Source organism: Tauraco erythrolophus, chromosome 2, assembly GCF_009769465.1.
Source record: "Tauraco erythrolophus isolate bTauEry1 chromosome 2, bTauEry1.pri, whole genome shotgun sequence".
Lineage (NCBI taxonomy): Eukaryota > Metazoa > Chordata > Aves > Musophagiformes > Musophagidae > Tauraco > Tauraco erythrolophus.
The window spans coordinates 118,526,580-118,544,522 of record NC_141466.1 but is presented as its reverse complement, the minus strand read 5'-3'; the positions used below and the strand labels follow the sequence as shown (position 1 = coordinate 118,544,522).

At 48.1% G+C, this 17,943-nt stretch overlaps 2 protein-coding genes across 2 annotated transcripts; one reads left to right on the top strand and one right to left on the bottom strand.

Annotated features, from left to right (window-relative positions):
* Positions 1 to 449: 449 nt before the first annotated feature.
* MGME1 (mitochondrial genome maintenance exonuclease 1) lies at positions 450 to 5,420 on the top strand. Its single transcript, XM_009979883.2, has 4 exons — positions 450 to 1,043; positions 2,231 to 2,453; positions 2,914 to 3,046; positions 4,279 to 5,420. The coding sequence occupies exons 1-4, from the start codon at positions 506 to 508 to the stop codon at positions 4,411 to 4,413; spliced, it is 1,029 nt and encodes a 342-aa protein (XP_009978185.1). The 5' UTR covers positions 450 to 505; the 3' UTR covers positions 4,414 to 5,420.
* Positions 5,421 to 9,340: 3,920 nt separating this feature from the next.
* On the bottom strand, positions 9,341 to 17,292 carry OVOL2 (ovo like zinc finger 2). The gene is made up of 4 exons (XM_086630442.1): positions 17,193 to 17,292; positions 16,272 to 16,462; positions 13,842 to 14,031; positions 9,341 to 9,651 (listed from the first exon to the last, which is right to left on the bottom strand). The coding sequence occupies exons 1-4, from the start codon at positions 17,290 to 17,292 to the stop codon at positions 9,341 to 9,343; spliced, it is 792 nt and encodes a 263-aa protein (XP_086486568.1).
* Positions 17,293 to 17,943: the final 651 nt, after the last annotated feature.

Below are 17,943 nucleotides of genomic sequence, written 5' to 3'. Positions count from 1 at the left end.
CTTAAGTTGGGCATCCACCATAAAATTACTTGGTTTTAATACCTCATAACAATGGATTTGCTTCATTCTCTTTATTCCCCCCTCCCTATTTTGGGAATGTGTTTGTTGCAGAACAGTTTTTTGCATCTTCTTTCATGACAGTTCTGATACTGTTGCTGTAAGAGCATCTTCTGCTGCAACGTTTGCTGCTTGCACCATCTTTACGTGTTTGCCTTGTTACAGATTTTGCAGACCAGCACCGTTTTTTTTTCAGGATCATTTCCTCTTTTAATTGCTTATTGATTCTTTCTCTTATTGTATTATTTATCTAGAGGAATTTGGGGGGCATAAGGTTTATGAAGGCACATTATGACCACAGCAGTTCTTTGTTTGGCAAAGGGCAAAAATAGGTTCGTGGTAGAGTTTTATGACTCTGGAAATCACGAATTTCTTTTTCCACAGGGGGAAAATATGGTAACCTACAGACTGTTCCTAACAGAAGAAAGAAAACTCTAACTATTCACAAATGCTTCTCATCAGAATGAAGTTCCTGCAGCTACTGTCCAGGAAACCTGGGAAACTGGAAACGTTTTTTCAAATACCTTTTTGCCAAAGGCAATTCCCATATTTGTGTCTGGTGACCTCCGCTTGTCGTTATAGTAAGAAGAAAAAAGTGAACGGTTATGAACAAGTTGACCAAGAAAAATACAAGAACTTGGTCTACTCTGTTACGTCTTACAAAACCAGCGCCCAAACACCAGAGACAATTTTTGAAGAAGACAATTTGTTATATGGGCCACCAGATAAACACAGACCTCCAGTTAAAGCTGAAACAAAAACTCCCAAGAACTGGGTTCCTTTAATAAACCCCAACAAGAGAATTCCCCTTCTCAACAGTGATTCAAACCTCCCCATGAAAATCTCTTTGCAAAAAACAAAGACGCCCAGTGTTACCCGTATTCTTCAACAGACTATGTCTCCGCAGCAAGCCTTTTATCTAGAAAGATGGAAGGAGAAAATGATACTGGAACTGGGAAAAGATGGTTTTGCAGAGTACACTAAAAGTAAGTTTAACCGCAGTGCGATTACAAAGTAGAAGCAATAGTCTAGGTAGCTGGCTGGGTGTGCCAACATGGCTGCAGTATCTGGCCCTACAAGTTGAATGTTTTGGAAATCTGTTAAGTTTCCATTTCCAGGGGTGGGAGTGTATTATGAGCGCACCTGTTGTCAATGAATCTAAGCCCTGATCTTTGTTCTAGGATTACTAAAATGGATTCAGAAATGTGTGGGAAATGAGAATTAGACTGTAGACATTGTTTCCTCTGTCCTGTCTGCCTCTCCACTCGTTCTCTATTTGCTGGTATCTATTTGTAAACAGATATTTTTCAGCTAATGTTACTGAGCCTGTTTGCAGATAGAAAGCTACTTTGTAATGAGATGGAAATAAGCATTCTGAAATTGTTATCATCCGGAGTGTTTAAAAAACTGTGCATGTCAAAGTTCTTCAATAACTCTTGAGTTTATCCAGTATATATAGCCTCTTGTATGAAATTGCCATGCATTTAGAGGTTTTAATTCCGTGAGACCTACAAAGGTGACGTCCCCCAAGCTGTAGGACTGAAGGGGATCTGGGAGAACCTGGGGGATAGTAGGTAGCCTCTTGCAGCAAGGTTGATACATGCCTGAGCGCTCCTTACATGAATTAGTGTGCTTTTTAAAGCTCAGTATCCCTTGTTTATGTTTTTTGAGTTAATAAACATTTCAGTTAATAAGGTGGCATAACAAGCGTTACATAGCTATTTAAAATTTATCATTTTTGGAATAATTTCTGAGATAAGCCCTTACTCCTAGGACTATGCCCACCCATTTCAGGAGGATATTAGCTCCATTCAAATGAACCAACACAGCAGAAGAAGCAAATGCAGCAAAAGCAGCCTGGAATAACATTTTTAATTCATAGGAATTCACAAATGGCTCTTAATAAACAATAAATTAAAAATAGTATCTTGTTTCTGAGTAATTAGTGAGACAAAAAAAATGTAGAGTAGACATTAATATAAGAGATACTAATTTCGCGGTGGACACTTAATTTATTTTTCTGTCTCATTCCCTTCTCCCCACATCCTCAAGATTTCAGTATAAAAAACAGGACTTGGTTTAAGAGCTATGTTGTGTAATGTCTAGAATACAAGTTCATCAAGTATCATGAATGGTGTCTAAAATGTGGGATTTTTTTCACATTTTTCTTTAGATCTTTTCCTCCAAGGAGAGCTCTTTCATGCAGCTTTGGAATCTATATTCATGTCTGAAGAGATGGCAACTAAGGAGCAGGGAGAAGATGTTGCTATTTCTGGCTACTTATCGAGTGTGCAGCATGTCTTAGAAGACATCAGTGAAGTGAAAGCTCTGGAAAGTGCCGTTCAGCATGAGACTCTTCAGTATCTGGGCCTGGTAGACTGCGTGGCTAAGTATCGGTGAGGTACTGGTTCTCTGAGAAACCTGGTGACACCAGTGTTGTGTGGTGCTTCCTGGCATGTGGGAGGCTGTGTCCCAGGCTGGAGCAGGTCTGTTGGTGAGCTGTTGAGGGGAAGCCAAAAAGATCTCACGAGAGGGGCGAAATGGATGAACTCTCTTGGACGAACCTGATGGCAGAAGTGCTGTTGTTCCTTGTGGGGAATTCCTTACCTGTGGGGTATGAGTGAAGCAGGGTCAAGTGCTCCTCAGCAGTTGCCAGGAACTGCCACAGATGTTATTTCGAGATCTAAACTACCAGTGTGGAAGAGACTTGCTTAGACTGGGCATAAGAATGAGCAGCATGACATCTGGGTGAAACAGGCTGAGAGCGATACACCTTTCTTTGCTGTCCCATGCCTTATTTCTCACTGTGACAAAACTTAAGTTTAAAACATTGTCCTGTCGTGTTCTCTTGTGCAGAGGCCGGTTGTGCGTGATTGACTGGAAAACTTCAGAGAAACCAAAGCCGTCTCTGAAGAATACTTTCGACAACCCGTTACAGGTTGCAGCATATATTGGAGCCATAAACCATGATGCCAATTATGACTTCCAGGTCAGTAGGCCTGCTACCTGCCAAGACAAGCAGCAGCGCCCACGTTATTTTCATTTCTCTCCACCTACTGCCTTTAGCACCTGCTGTCCATCATGGAACCGTTGGTAGGATTTCTAACAAAGCAGCCCAGTCTTAGAACAGGTTAAGCTGACAAACTGGGAAATTTAACTCCACTACTCTTGCTAATCTTGCTGCCTTTGCCTGTCAGCAGTATATTTTCATTGGTTTTAAGGAGCTTCTCAGTGCAGCGTCTCAGGAGGTCGGATGAACTCACAGTGACTTGGCATAGCAGCAACCCCCAGTGTTTTGTTCTGTGTGGCTTTCACTTGTGTCAAGAGTAGAAAGGGGGAGGAGAGGAAGTAAAGCAAAGGAGCCTGCAAACAGGGAAGTGTGGTGGGAGGGCATTGCTCCCATCATGTGTTGCTGTACCCCACTAGCAAACAAGGGACTGAATGCTTTACTTAGAGTGTTTGGAAACTGTACAACGTTTCCTCGGAGGAGAGCAGCGTGTCGTCAATCACTTTATCAGGAAACAGCAGAATAACATTTTTAAAGGCTCCAAACGCAATTCTAGCCAGGCCTGCTTGGCCTGAAGGATTGTTATGTCGATACAAAGCACTGAAGCGGGAAAACACAAAGCAGAAGAGAGTAGGGTAATTCATAGGTTCTTCAGAGGACTTTCTGGAATATTGTAGAGATCAGTAAACACAAGCACTTAACAGACATGGTCCTTGCAGAGTGAAATATAGGCAGTAATTCTAGAATTCTGCTATTAGGCTTCTGTCTCCCACCACTTTCTCTTCACCCCAGTAGCTTTGTGGGGTTTGGAATAGAGCTGTTTGTCAGCTATGAAAGGTGTCGAAACACACTTCAGTAGCTGTTTCTATTCAGACTGATGCTGGAGAGTGGCATCTGTCTGGTTATGTGACCCCAGGGAAAACCTCATCAGTCACTGGGAAATTTAGCAGCATCTACAAGGTTTAAGTAGACCCTGTCTCCCTCAGAGTTTGAGTCCTTCAGTTTTCACCAAAGTCCATCAGAGGTTTGAACTCAGAGTCTGAATGTTAGTCTCCAGGTGTTTTATGGTAAATGCTCCTTTTGTTCTTTGTTTCTTATTTAAGGTACTCCCATGTTAAGGATGATGTTTTGCAGTGAGGTTTGGTGTTCAGAATTGCTGACTGAAGTCGCATATTAACTTTGAATTTCTGACAGCCGTCTCTTTTTAACTCTAGGTTAGCTGTGGACTCGTTGTGGTTGCCTATAAGAACGGCTCCCCTGCGCATCCGCATTTCATGGATCCCGATCTGTGCTTGCAGTACTGGAACAAGTGGCTTTTGCGCCTTGAAGAGTACATGGACAGAAACTGACCTGAACTAAGCTATGCAGAGGCAAGTGGTCTGAGCACAGAGCCAAAGCAAGAATCTTAGATCTTCCATTTGAATACGTATTCTTTTTTGAGTCACTTTGGCTAATTTCTTAATATCAGGTTTTCTCCCCCATTAAAAAAAAAAAAAGAAAGAAAAATTGGAGTGGGGAATGTGTATTTGCCTACGTTGTAGGTGACTTTAGTGGACCTGGCAAGACAAAGCCAAATTAATCTATTTTTTCCCCATACAGTTTATACAATCTAAGGTTGAAAGGAAAGTTTCTATTATCACGTAAAAGTGTTCAATCAATTTGTCCTTCTTTTCTAATTTTTGAGAAAAAACTGTTGCACAACTAAGACATTGAACACGAAGTTGGCGAACTGAAGCGAAACGACCTCTGCATTGTCCGAGCTGAGAGGAATGCAAATGATAAACAAATAAATACAGTGGAGTGGGTTTCAGTCAGCTTAGTTCTTGCTCATCACAAAGGCGTCTCTTAACAGGCTCCTTGCTATTTGTTGTTTTTCTTATAGCAACAACTGGCGAAACTGTGCTGAGGATTGTAACCCAAGTTCTCATAAGCACTTATTTAAAATACTAAGGCAAAGGAAACACTGAACACAAGTGGCTCAGCAACAAGGGAGCAGAACTGTAATCCATACACTTAGAAATTTCCAGCGAGCGTGTGTAAAGGTAGGAGGTTTGACTGCTGCTAGTGGCTCCTCCTGCAGGTTTCTTAACAGGCAGCGCGGCCCACATAAAAGAACCATGAGGGTGGAGATGAGCTTCGTACCTGAGGTCGTGAGGCTCTGCGCAGGCCAAGTACTGCAACTGTCTTGAGCTCTCCTGACATCGCTGTGGGTCTGAGCCGACGAGGAGCCTTTCCATGCCAAACAATCTCCGGCGTCATGTTATAGCGTTTGCCAGTGCCAGCAGGTTTCTTTAGGGAAACAGGCTTGTGACTCTGAAGCCGGGCCTTCTGAGGAATGAGGAGCTGTTGACTGGTTTTTGAGGGGTTGTTTTTTTGTCCGTTTTTTTTTTTTTTCCCCCAAATAAATTTGTGCATAAATGTTCTAAGTTACTTTTAAAGCTTTTTTCATAAAATCAAGTCTAAGACACAGAATAAGCTTTGGTGATGTCAGGTCATATTGTTTTGTGTGTCGCACGCCTGGAAAGCTTTTTTCCTCATTCTCTTTGTTTTCTCTGATTTGTGTATATGAGTTTTTGTAATACCTTTGCAAATTACAAATAAAAATACAACCAACCCACTAAGCTTCAAGAAAATCAGCCAGAACCATACCTAAAAAAAGCAATGGGCAGGCTTGCTGCTGAAGAAGCTTAAACCTCTATAGTGCTTAATCTTCTGCTCCTCCAGAATACTGAAGTGTGGAAGCCTGTGCAGTGAAACTTCGTTGTGGGGTACTTGCTTGTTCAGGCCCAATCTCGTGATGATATGATTGCTCTGTGCTTCATTAGATTTCTATCTAAAAGACAAACCATGGAGACTGAGAAACTGGGTTCAGAGATGACTAACCACGACGACGCTTCATGAGCGCTCGGAAGTTCTACCTGTTTTACAAGTATCTTCCCACATCACAGAATTTTAGCAAGTGGGTGGTTCAACATCACTGAACATGGTCAATTTTCTGTCGAAGATAGCTCTGTGGATACAAAGAGGGTGGGCGTAAGCGAAAGATAAGATGCCCTGGGCAGAAGCAGGAGGTGATAAAACGTGCTGAATTCCCTGTGGCGATTGAGATTGGATAAATCAAGAGAGTATGGAACAGTTGGGCAATGTCTGGGTAGGATTGCCTTCTTCATCAGTGCATCACACAGCCATTAGATGTCTCTGAACCATGTAAGATTTCAGCCTCATCCTGCCTCCTACTACATAAGGGCAAGTGTTGAGCCTGAGCAGTCCTGGCACCTGTTGGCTTCATTGGCTTCACCTGTGTTCATTTGTTTAACAAAAGCCTTGTGTCTGAGGAAGGCTGTCATCCTCACTCGCAGTGTCGGTTTGTAAACCTGTAGTTAAGTCTCGGGTGAGTCCGTACCATCAGAGAGCCAGGGGCAGGCGGGCAGCCTTCAAAGGCAGTAGTGGTGGAAGTTACTCACGTATAGCACTTCTAAAAGTCTGGCTGCCTCTGGCATCCCTGTCTGAACTCTGGAACGTTTCTGTAGAGGCACAAGCTAGTGCCAGTGTCATGCAACCTCAAACCCACTTCGTTACCAGTTTAAACTAACTTGCCAGACTGTTAAATTGACATGCCCAAGGCGTCTGCTACAGGGCGTATCTGTCCTCTGCAGAAAAACCAGCCAGACGATCAGGGCAGTTACTCCAGCTATCGCATCCAGCTTGTCAGTGCTTTGCCCTCTGTCCAGAGTGTTGTTTTTTTTTTCCTGTGTACTGTTACCTGCTTCTTTTCTCTGTTGCTGTGAGTGCTTTCTTTGACTGAGATCACATAGATGGACCACCTTAATGTGTCTGTAGTGGTTTCGGCAGGGACGTGCGTTGCCTGTGATGTCGAGGGGAAATCAAAAGCAATGTGTGCTACAGGAGGGGAAAACACAAAAGCAATTTGTGCTACAAGAGGGGAAAAAACCTCACAGACACACACATGCACACAGGCACAAAATGTGTCTCCAGCCAGATGAGGGTTTCAGCCGCACCGCCACCGCTCTAGTGCAAGGGCTGAGGTTTCAGCAGAGCTAAGCCCACAAATCCTTTGCAGCTGGGTGAAGGCTAGTCACTTTGCTCGGATGGACTCTGCTGAACAGTCCCACCTCAGAGCTGAATGCAGCAGTTAGTTAGGTTTCATGACTGAGACCTCACTGAGCGGGTTACAGGGCAACGTCACCAGCACGACTGGCTGAACCAGCTGTTAAATGCCTTTCTTAGCCAGACAATTTCATCGATGTATTTGCAAGCACGCCAGCTTTGCTCCAAGTGAGCAGCCTTCCGTTTACACTATGCAGTTGTAAGGGCATGATCTCAGAAGAACTGGGACCAGTGTGTAAGCTTTAGCTCTTTTTGCAAAGTAGGGATCTTCTGATTTACTTCAGATGCTTTTTTTTCCATGGACTTCCCATTTATTAAAGTATTCTGTGAACTTGCCCGTTACATGGGATGACAAGGTTGTTCTTTATACAGTAGCATCACTTTATTATCCTCGTTTTCGAGGTCCCAAGCACCAACAGTTGTGCTGAATAAAATATTAATATAATTACAAACGCTTTTAAACGCCTAGAAGCTTTTCCCCACAAAAAAAAACCCAAGCAGATGCCTGTACAAAACTGAGGCAAATTGAGATTTTTACGATTCTTGCAGAGATGCTCCGAATCTATCATTTTGGTCATAATGATTATGAAGGTCCTGGCCATAACTCTGTACAGCTTTGTTTTGAGCGTGAAATGGATTTTGGGAATTTACAAATGAAATCCATTAATTGTTACGCATTTAAATTGATGTAAAACCTGTTCAGCGGCTGCATCCATTAAGAGACAGATGAATAACACGCGCTTAGGCCAGAGTATCTTGTGGTTGCTGAGGAAGTTACCACACCACCCTGTCGCTCCTAGTGCCCAGAAAGGGCTGCAGCAGCTCCTGAAGAGACTTAAAGTGTCAGGAGGTTTCAGCAACATGAGCTATATAGGCATCCCTTTCCCCTTTTGTTTTAAATCCTTAAATTCACACTCGATAGTCTCTATAGGCTACCCTCTTGGGTGTCCTGGGTCAACAGAAACTGGAGCAGGACTATAGGAGGAGTCCTAAATGCCCAGAGAGGTAGTACCAGTCCCTCATCATCATCGCCACCTCCTTGCCTTGTAGCATCGGTCTCACTCGGAGCCTTCTAAACTGACAGTGGTTACAGATGAGAGGCCAGATTCGTGCCTGCGTTTTTGCACGGATCTCCTGAGGCAGGGACAGGCCAAGTCTCCCTCTTTGCTGTGTTGCACTGCTCTGTTGTATTAGTGAACAGGCACTTGGTCATTAAAAAGAAAAAAAGTCTCAAAACAAACACACACGCACACACGCACCATAAAATACACACAAAATTGCATTTCGTCATGACAGAAAAATACATATCTTCAAGTCATTAAAGGGTTTTCTTTGGGTTTCTGGGTTGATACTGAGATGTGTGTTAAAAGGATGTGATAACAATCCCCAAAGTGAGCATGACAAGTCCGGGAACATCAGAGTTAAGGTTACACTTAAATCTAAACACGATAAAACAAGTTCACAGCTTGAAGTACCTACAACATGACCCTAATTCTGCCCTGGAATAATGCCATTCACTAGTAGAGAAGGTTTGGGAGGAAGAAGTTCTGCATCCCTTCAAAAAGGTTTCAGCTCACCTTGGGTCACACTCGCGTAAATGGTTAGTTTACTGCACGGGGGGCAGAGTTAAGGCCATTTGCACATTTTATCTTATTTACTGATACAGCGTATTCCTGTTCTCAAGACCATTTTAATTCGTTTTGCAGAGAACAATGTACTAGTAGCTGCTCTTACACGACACTTTTCACCCACATCTCTCCAAAGTAATTTTTAGGGGAGGTAACTGTTATTATCTTTACAAAATACACTGGGGAAAAGTGGACTTATTTGCCAGTGGTCACTCGGACGTGTGGTAGAGCTGAAACAAAAGACAGGTTGCCTGAATGTCAGTTCAGTAAATATTCCATCCAAGAGGTGACAGCCTCTTCCAAGCTTTCCTCTTTCTTTTTGGCCAGATTAAAAAAAGCCTGATGTTTGCATTGTATATGGGAGTATTTCTTTTAAGTTGAGGTTCTGCCAACATCAAGAGTGCGAACAAAAGCATCCCTTTTATTTCAGGGGTTTCTTTCAAAATTGTTTTTAAAAAAATAATATATATATAGTCCTACATGTAAACTTCATTCCTTTAGACCACTGTAATCCACTGTGTTACTCATCTTTGTCGTCGTCTTTGGAGTTCCTCTGCAGGACAGGGCTCAGTTTGTTTTGCAAAACTGCTGCGAGTTTTTTTGAGGTTTTTTTCAGGAAAGCGCTTCCAGGGTGAACGTCACTAACGTGCAGGTAGAGGTCCTCCTGTGTGGGGCCCGTGTAGCCGCAGTCTTCGCACACGTAAAGTTTATCTCTCCTCTGTTTGTAGGCGTATTGCTGCTGCACGCCGTGAATCTTCTTCAGGTGGGACTCCAGGGAGCAGCGCTGGGTGAAGGCTTTGTTGCACACCTCACATTTGTAAGGACGAATTCCTGCAACATTAAAGGACAGCAATTAGATTTACGTTTCTTACAGCCCACGAAGGAACCGGCTAAGAGCAAGGCTCTGGCGTATCAGCTATTGAGCAAATACCGAGCAGCAGGGAGCTTCTAGCCTGAGGAACTATCTGTCTAAATAAAACATCTTACTTTCAGGTAAAATTTTCAGGAATGGGTTGATGTATTTGGGAATAGAAAACCTAGAAACGTTTCGAGGGGATGTAAGTAGACCCTGAGAATAACAGGTGCCCATCAGCACTCTGGTCCTAAAGGAGAAGCCATTATCAACTCTTGCAAAACTGACTCCTTTAGAGCCCCAACTTTTTGAAGTCCTGTGATTAGGTAAAACTGTCGGTTTCAGCTAACCTTTCATTTTGGCTTTTGTAACGAATGAAATCTTGTATCTCGGCAAGATGTTAATTTTTCTCTTTCAGTGAGCAAAGCTTAATGAGGCTTCAGTGAACAGCAGCCCAATGTGAACGTGCACCGATCACAGTACTTCAAACGAGTGAGAGTGTTTCCATAGAATGTAGATTTGATGATTGAGATGACAAGCTCAACTTCTAGAAGAGAAGTGCGTTAAGATGAAAGAAATATGTATGTGTGTCTCCAGAGGGAGGGAGAAGGGGCTGGCTTGTGAGCGGAATGCCGGAGCAGTTTCATTCAGTACAGACAACCAACATCATAAAAATACTGAGCAATAGAGAGTCCATTTTACCACCAATCAACACCAATTTAACCATGACGCACCAGTACCTGGATGACAAATATCTGAGCGTTTAGCGACACTTGGAAAAACCTAAGCCAGTTGTGATTTTACTCTCTAGACTAGCTCAGTAAGTTTTCAAGCAAAGACCAGCCTTAAAACTGATGCAAGGAGTTACCTAAACCCCTCTCTTTTCCCAGTGAAAGGTGGAAGGCAAGTGTGTGGAAGGTCAGACCTATGGTGAGTAACAGCCAGGCAAAAAAGGGCAAAACACTCATGTCCACGCGGATGGTTGTAACTTCGTAATCGGATTGCGTTAAGCTCACCACTCAGTCGCGGATCTTTCTGCCAGAAATCCAAAGTGATTGGAAGTTCCTATAAGCAGCATCTTGGCTGCATTTTTGCAAGTCTTGTAAAAGGAGGTTATCCCAGTGCGCCAGTTTAAACTAGAGTTTCCTAACACCTACTGCTGTGAGACTGATTCAGTTACATTAAAGTGCAAGTAGAATCATACAATCATAGAATGGTTAGGGTTGGAAGGGACCTCAAAGATCATCTAGTTCCAACCCCCCTGCCATGGGCAGGGAAACCCTCCACTACACCAGGTTGCCCAAAGCCTCATCCAACCTGGCCTTGAACACTTCCAGGGATGGGGCATCCACAACATCTCTGGGCACCCTGTTCCAGTGCCTCACCACCCTCTGAGTGAAAAATTTCTTCCTTTTATCTAATCTAAATCTGCCCTTCTTCAGTTTAAATCCATTGCCCCCTGTCCTATCACTACACGCCCTTGTAAGAAGTCCGTCTCCAGCTTTCCTGTAGGCCCCCTTTAAGTACTGGAAGGCAATCACTATGGATGAACTCCACATCTTCATTAGAATTCACACACAAAAGTGTATCTTTTACAAACAGTACTTTGGGTGCCACTTCATGCTCATCTGAAGACAATTTAAACATCCACCGTCCTTGGTTCCTGGTGCCAACAGTGCTCCCCAGGCAAGAGTGTGAGCACATGAGGGGTCACGCCAGGATGGCACAGCCCATGAGGGCTGTGGGAACCTCTTCGTTACTTGGGAATCATTTTAAAATTTGATTTTACCGTGCATATTAGTTACTTTTTAATGTGCAACTCTGCTTATGCCATAAAACTAGACCAGGATGTTTGGCTTTCACACTCTCTGACACTCCCCTGCTGTTGCACAGTCTGGTTACAAACACTGCACGACAATTCCCATTGGAACACCGACATGCAGTAAACCACGTGCAGATGAGCACCCATAGCTACTAAACAAAGCCCACGCTACCACTTCCATCCCATTTGTCTTCTTTTTAGCATTCAAATATAGTCCAGCGTTCCTGAACAGCGAACAGCTGTGGCATAAAAAAGGCCACTGCTCTCAGACATGCCGGATTTCAGCCTGGAAAGGGTACATGCCAATACACTGTTGGTGCTGCTGCTGCTGCTGCTGCCAGCCTTCATCCCCGCCATGATCCCTGGGCACCAGGCAAATACAATATATGTGAGAGTCCATCCTGGCTTTACACTGGAAAGGAGAAAGAGTGATGCCAGATTTTTTCTAGTAAATTTGAGAACAATCTAACCATAAGATTCACATTTCCAGGACAGTGGATTTTCACTCCTGTCCAGTCCAAAGATCCTTCTTCCTTTCCAGAGTTTCACAAAATTGGCTTCACTCCTGCACAGTGAGTTCAACCCTACCTGCCACAGCATATACATATATTTTTGGCTTCTGAACAGAGACCCTCTTGGATTCAGTTTCTGAATCTCCAAGGATGAGGGGACAGGTTGACAAACCACTTCTTTCAGAAGCACCGACTCCACGCTTCAGCCCTACCCCAGCGGCAGCTCCCTGCTCACAGCCAGCAGCTTTCCTTTCCACATGAAAGCTTCGCAAACAAACCAAAACAGCACAAAACGTTGGCTCCGGCTAACGCTTTCCCATCAAAATGGGCGGCATTGTTTTTGTGAGCTCCACTGCTGAGAAACAACTCCTGCCCACCAACATACTTGCGTCACCTCTAGCAGTTTGCCTGGTTAATGGTGCCTAAGCCAAAAAAGGGGCATTGCAGAGCAAGCCCAAATAATTGGCAGGTCCAGTAGGTAACCACAAACCTGAAAAGTGGGAACATGACTGGAAGATGCGGTGAATGCATCTTCCGAGTGACCTACAATGCAAAGTCAAAGCCTCCTGAGCAAAGCCAACTTGGCCTGCCAGAAAGCCTCTTGCTTGGTGAGGATGGGGGTGATATGTATTCCAGACATTACTTCCACTAGGAAAAAGAAAGAGAAACAAAAAGACAGCCTTCTCCCTGTCTTCTGTGCCAGTGAGCACTTCTGTGGCCAGCGAGTTGGATTTGAGGCAACCGATCGGTTCAAAGAAACAGAACCACTGCAATTTGGGGCAGGCTCAGGAGCCATCCCTGCTGCAGAGCGGCCATGGAAAGTGGATCCCTTCAGCCCGGGGAGCAATATGGGAGCAAGAGCAAGCAGAACAGGGAAAGAGATGATTTTTCTTTCTTCCAGTACCATCATGGGCTTAAATCACAGCATCCTTGGTTGTGCCTGCACACCTAGTGTAGCTGCAAGCAGGGAGGAGGGAAGTAGCCCAGATTAAAGGCAACTTTTTTACCCACCCTCAACCCAGAGCAGGAACTGCTGTCAGGAGATTTTTAACCTACTGCTCTCGATTTTCAACCCATGCACATGACAGGTGAGTAGAGATGGTTTAGGCCAGTGGTCAAACTGATCTGGGTGGCTGGACATGCAGAGGGAAGCGGCTCCAAAAGGGAATTGGAGTGCCTGGTAGCCCGAAGCAGGCAGGGATGCAGCACGCAGGGCTAGCAGAAGTCAGATGTGTTGCCTAGTTTCTCTTAAGAAGCTGGAGGCACAGCATGAACCGCACTCTGGTTTCTCCATACGGTGCCAAAATCAAGCCATAACCACATCCCATGAGACGGCCAGCAGGGAAGGTTTGCAACACCAAAAATCCAAGAAACTGCTGCTCATTGCCTCTAGAGGGCAAAGCATTTTCATCCACCACCTGCCTCGCACATCAATACGCGCTGGACTGCGCTGGACTCCCAATTAACGTGTGGTGAGTTATCCCAGGTGAGTTATCGCAGGTGGGTTATCCCGGTCTGGCTGACCCAGGCATGGCAGCATGCAGCTGCATCTCCGCCAGATCTGTACGGCAGCTCATGCACCCACACTGCTTCACATGGATTTCATTAGTTTTCAGATTTCTTTAGTCCCAGGACTTTTACCTGTCCACACTCCCATCTCTCCCTTTCCTCCATTGTGTTCCTGCTATTTTTTGCAAATGTCATTTACCTGGGTTGTTCATGATTGTCTTGCCAGGTTACCCTCACCATATCCTCGTCCTTGTCCCACCTCGCTTCTCCTCCCACCTCCCGCTACCCAGAGCAGCCTGCAAGCCCCCGGGGAACGCGTTCTCACCGGTATGGGTCCGGACATGTCGTTTCAGATCAAAGGTGTCATTGAAGCCTTTTCCGCAGAAGGTGCACAAGTGTCTCTTCACCTGGCTGTGACACTTGATGTGACGGTTGAGCATCCTTTGCAAGCGAAAGCCTTTGCCACACAGCTCGCAGCTATGCACTGTAGCATCATTACAGGTGCCGGTGGTGAACTATTAGGAACGGAAGGGGACTGGGTGAGTAGGCATTGAGATGACAAAGACCAACAGAACACGAATAAAATAAGGAGGGGTGGCTTCTTGTGGCATTAGAATGTTCTTGAGATACATTCAAAATGAAAAGTAAAAGCATTCGGGAGATTCTTGCTGGGGGAAACCTTCACGCTTTCCTCGAAATCAAGTGGGTGACTTAATATGTCTGGTTTGGGAGTGATGCAATGCTGGCCAGCTTGGCTTCAGGGGTTAAAACAAAGCCTGTGTAGCGGATCCTTCCAAAGGCAGGGACCCTCGTCCAGCTACATCCATAAGCACATGGTCCTAGGCTATGAGCACCCCTCCGTCAGGCCACACGTGTGATTGCTCCTGCACTCCGCTAACATCCTGGATGGAGACAGGAGGCCTTTCCTGGTGTAAGAAAGCCGTACCCACGCGGTGCCTTTGCTGTTCGCACTTCCAGCTTCTGTGGGTCCCCTGAACATCAGCCAGCAGTGAAAAAAAAGGTTTGAGAGAGAAACCAAGGCCTACTGTGCTGACTCAGCAGAGGCTGAAACAGTGGCACTAATCTCCTCCCATTGGTCTCCCTGGCTCATTAATTAACGGCTGAGTGTCATTAGGGGTTAATCTCCTCATTGACGCTCCTAAGACCAAAAATATTGCACGAACGCCATGACCTAACTTGACTAAGGGAGACACTGATGATTCAGCTCTTGGCAAGAGCATTCCTGGAGAGAAGGCTTGATGTCTGGAAGATGCAAATACTCTGCTATTAGTTTAATTATTCACGGGGGAGCGGACGTGCTCGCCACTAGCCACTTGGGCTGGGGGGAAGCCAGCGGAGCAGGCGGCACTGTGCACACACGTCCATCAGCTCTCGTGATGCTGTTGGCGAGTTTCTGTGGCACGCTGAGTAAACCAAACTCTGCCAAAACGAGGTTTCGCTGTGGCTGTTGCTAGTGGCCCAGGTCAAATTATACAAAGTAGGTTAAAGCCAAACAGCAGCAGGACAAGCTCTTCGTAAAGAGAAGAGTACATTTGGGGTTTCTTTTTCCTGAAGAGCGAGTTATTTTTCCTGTCCTCCTCCTTCACTTACTACTGAAGCAACACTACCCAAAATTGTAAAGAAAGATTAAAAAAAAGGCCGCTGAGAAACCACAAGGTGTGAAACTAGAGGGGGAGCTGGCTGGGAAGTATCTGTTGGGCAACAGGTAGGACTCCACCTCATGCGGGCACATAAGAGCAGGGTGAAAACCTGGAGTTAATCATGAGAGTAATAATACCATGGTGGCTGAAAGGCTGTCACCCCAGCAGAGACAGTGGGAAATTTTACAGCTCCATCTGGCAAAGCTACAGCCAGGGTTTAATGAGGTGTTAACTAGCCACCGGTAAACACATCTCCTCCTTCCTAGCACTGGGGTGGCCTGGCTCCACCTCTGCTGGGAACCTGGGGTGTTCAGAGATGGACGTGGTCCTCCCACCCCATATGCATCACCACTGAGCTTTGGGAGCTCGGTTTTAGGTTCTCCGGTACCACGAGAAGCCCATGAGGGATTCACCTTCTCAGCCTGGGGACTGAAATCACTGCTCTGCTCTGCTGGCTCTGCCCAGGGCACACTGGGTCAGTAGGAGCTCCTGCCCGTGCAGCAGAGCTGTTCTTCAGCAAAGTTAATGGACAGATAACTGCTTCGTTTTGCCTAAGGTCCACCTCAAGGCAGCAATGGCCTTTCACACCTTGGGAGGAGGACCTAGCTGCTATCTTGATAAGTGAAGAGGGTAGGGGGGCGTTGGGAAGATTCACTGCAGCCCCCCTTGGCGAAGGCTTGACTACAACCTAGAAGGCGGCCTGTTAAGGAGGCCCCATGTTGAGGAACGAGATCCACCCACGCACCATGGGGCATGACTTCCAGCTGCCAGGGCTGGTCCTTCCTGGCTGGGTTCAGAGCTCCTGCGGGACCTGAGCCAAGCAGGTCAGGGGCAGCACGTCCCAGGCTGGGGGATAAGGGAAGGCAAAGGGCACTGGAAGATTACGGTACATCGCTTACGAGGCTCGCCCTGCCGCTGCCATCCTACGGCCTAGGGTGTCGCAGGCCTCCATCTCGGTGGGCGGGACGGGTGCTGTCACCTCCAGCCCAAGGGACTGTTGTCACCTGCCATCCCCAGCCGGCAGCTGGGCCCTGCCCTCGAAGCGGGGTCACCCCATCACTCCCGGGGATGCGGGCAAGGGCGCGGGCGGTTACCTTGATTTTCGACCTGACCACGGGGCGCTTGACGGCCAGGTCCAGCAGCATCCCCCCGGCCGTGCCCAAATCGCCGGGGGTGGGCTGGGGCGTCGGGGGGTCACTGGGCTCCGCGTCCCGGGTGCCGCTGCTCCCGCTGCTCTCCAGGCTGCAGCTGTCCTCGTAGCCCAGCAGCACGCAGCCGATCCCGCCTGCAGCGGGGGGATGCGATGCGATGAAGACGGGGGAACCGCGGAGCCGCAGCCCGGGGAGGGGAGGCGGCGGCGGGCGGGGGGCAGCGGGCAGGAGCCGCCGGGCCCCGGTGTTTAACCTGCGGGCGGGCCGCGGGCGGCGGGGGAGGATCCCCGGCTCACGCTGCAATCGGAAACTCAAACACGAACGGTCCCAAAGTTCAAACAAGCCAGCTCCGCCGCCTTCCCGTTATACCCCGGGCAAGGGCAGGAGGAGGAGGAGGAGGAGAAGGAAGAGGGGAGGGGGAGGCCAGTAGGGCATCGTCCTCCCCCCGCCCGGATCCTTTCTTCTCTTCCCTCGCCACCTTTTTCATGCAAACGAGGTTTCCCACCTTCCCGGACACACACCCCCACCCCCCATGCCCGGGAGCGCCCCGGGGTGGGAGATGGTGCCAGGCGTGGGGGCGGCATCGCCCGGCAGGGCCAGCACCCGGCACCCCTGCTGCTGGGCGGGAAGGGTCCCCTCGATCCTCCCCCACTCCCCCCCCACCTCCCCGTTTAGCACAGCCCTCCCTGACCCGCCGTCCGCCCCCTCGGGGCTCCCCGGCCCGGCAGAGCCCCCTCCCCAACCCACCCACACCGCAGCCCGCGGGGACCGGGGGCGAGGGCTGGGGTCCGACGGGGATCCCCCCTCCCCGCCTCGCTCCCGGCGGCGAGCGGTGCCGGGAAAGGGAGCCCGGCGGCGCCGTACCTGGGATGTAGGTGTCGGCTCTCTCCTCGTCGGGCAGCCCATCCCAGCTGCGCACAGCCGGCTGCGGGCTGCGGCGCTTCACCAGGAAGGCTCTGGGCATGGCGAGGGCAGGGGGCTCGGCTGGGCACGGCTCGGCACGGCTGGGCGCGAAGCGGAACGGAGTGGAGCGGCGGCTTCACCCCGGCGCCCGCCCGCAGCCCGGCGGGGCGCGGGCGCTGCGCTGCCGTCCGCAGGGAGCGGGACCGCACGCACCGGGCAGAGCCGCCGAGAAGCGGGGAGGGGAAGGGGAGGGGAGGGGAAGGGGGGGGGGGGGGGGAGGAAAGTTTCATAAGGTGGAATAGAAAAATGCACCAGGAAACTTGGGAAGGAGCATGCGTGCTGCAAACATAACGGTGTCAACAAGTCTGCTTACCTGCCCGACCGGTTGGAGCAGCTGAGCTTTGTTCCAGCCCTTCCTAAGGCATGAATGTTTGCAAAAGAATTTAACGTCTGAAAATTAAAAAAAAAAAAAAAAAATAGAGGGGGGAGCCCTGCCGTTGCCGCCTGCTCGCTGCCTGCCCGCCGCCCCACCGGCGGGGACTCCGGCGGGGACGGACCCGCTGCCCGCCCGCCAGCCGCCGCAGCGGGAAGCCGCGGGCGGCCGGGGGTGCCCCCCACCTGCGGATGCCGCGGGTCCCGCCGCCACGGGGGCGGCCGTGCTGAGGGTCCCCCCCGGAACAGCCCCCCGAAGGGGAAGTCTCTCCAGGGCGCC

What these genes read in the sequence shown, in the direction of transcription:
- OVOL2 (XM_086630442.1), bottom strand. Translation starts at nt 17,292, where the DNA reads ATGCCCAGAGCCTTCCTGGTGAAGCGCCGCAGCCCGCAGCCGGCTGTG. An exon ending in AGCCGACACCTACATCCCAG is followed by an intron (nt 16,463 to 17,192) that starts GTACGGCGCCGC and finishes CCCCCGCTGCAG; the next exon opens with GCGGGATCGGCTGCGTGCTG. An exon ending in TGGTCAGGTCGAAAATCAAG is followed by an intron (nt 14,032 to 16,271) that starts GTAACCGCCCGC and finishes CGTTCCTAATAG; the next exon opens with TTCACCACCGGCACCTGTAA.
- MGME1 (XM_009979883.2), top strand. Translation starts at nt 506, where the DNA reads ATGCTTCTCATCAGAATGAAGTTCCTGCAGCTACTGTCCAGGAAACCT. An exon ending in TTTTGCAGAGTACACTAAAA is followed by an intron (nt 1,044 to 2,230) that starts GTAAGTTTAACC and finishes ATTTTTCTTTAG; the next exon opens with ATCTTTTCCTCCAAGGAGAG. An exon ending in GACTGCGTGGCTAAGTATCG is followed by an intron (nt 2,454 to 2,913) that starts GTGAGGTACTGG and finishes TCTCTTGTGCAG; the next exon opens with AGGCCGGTTGTGCGTGATTG.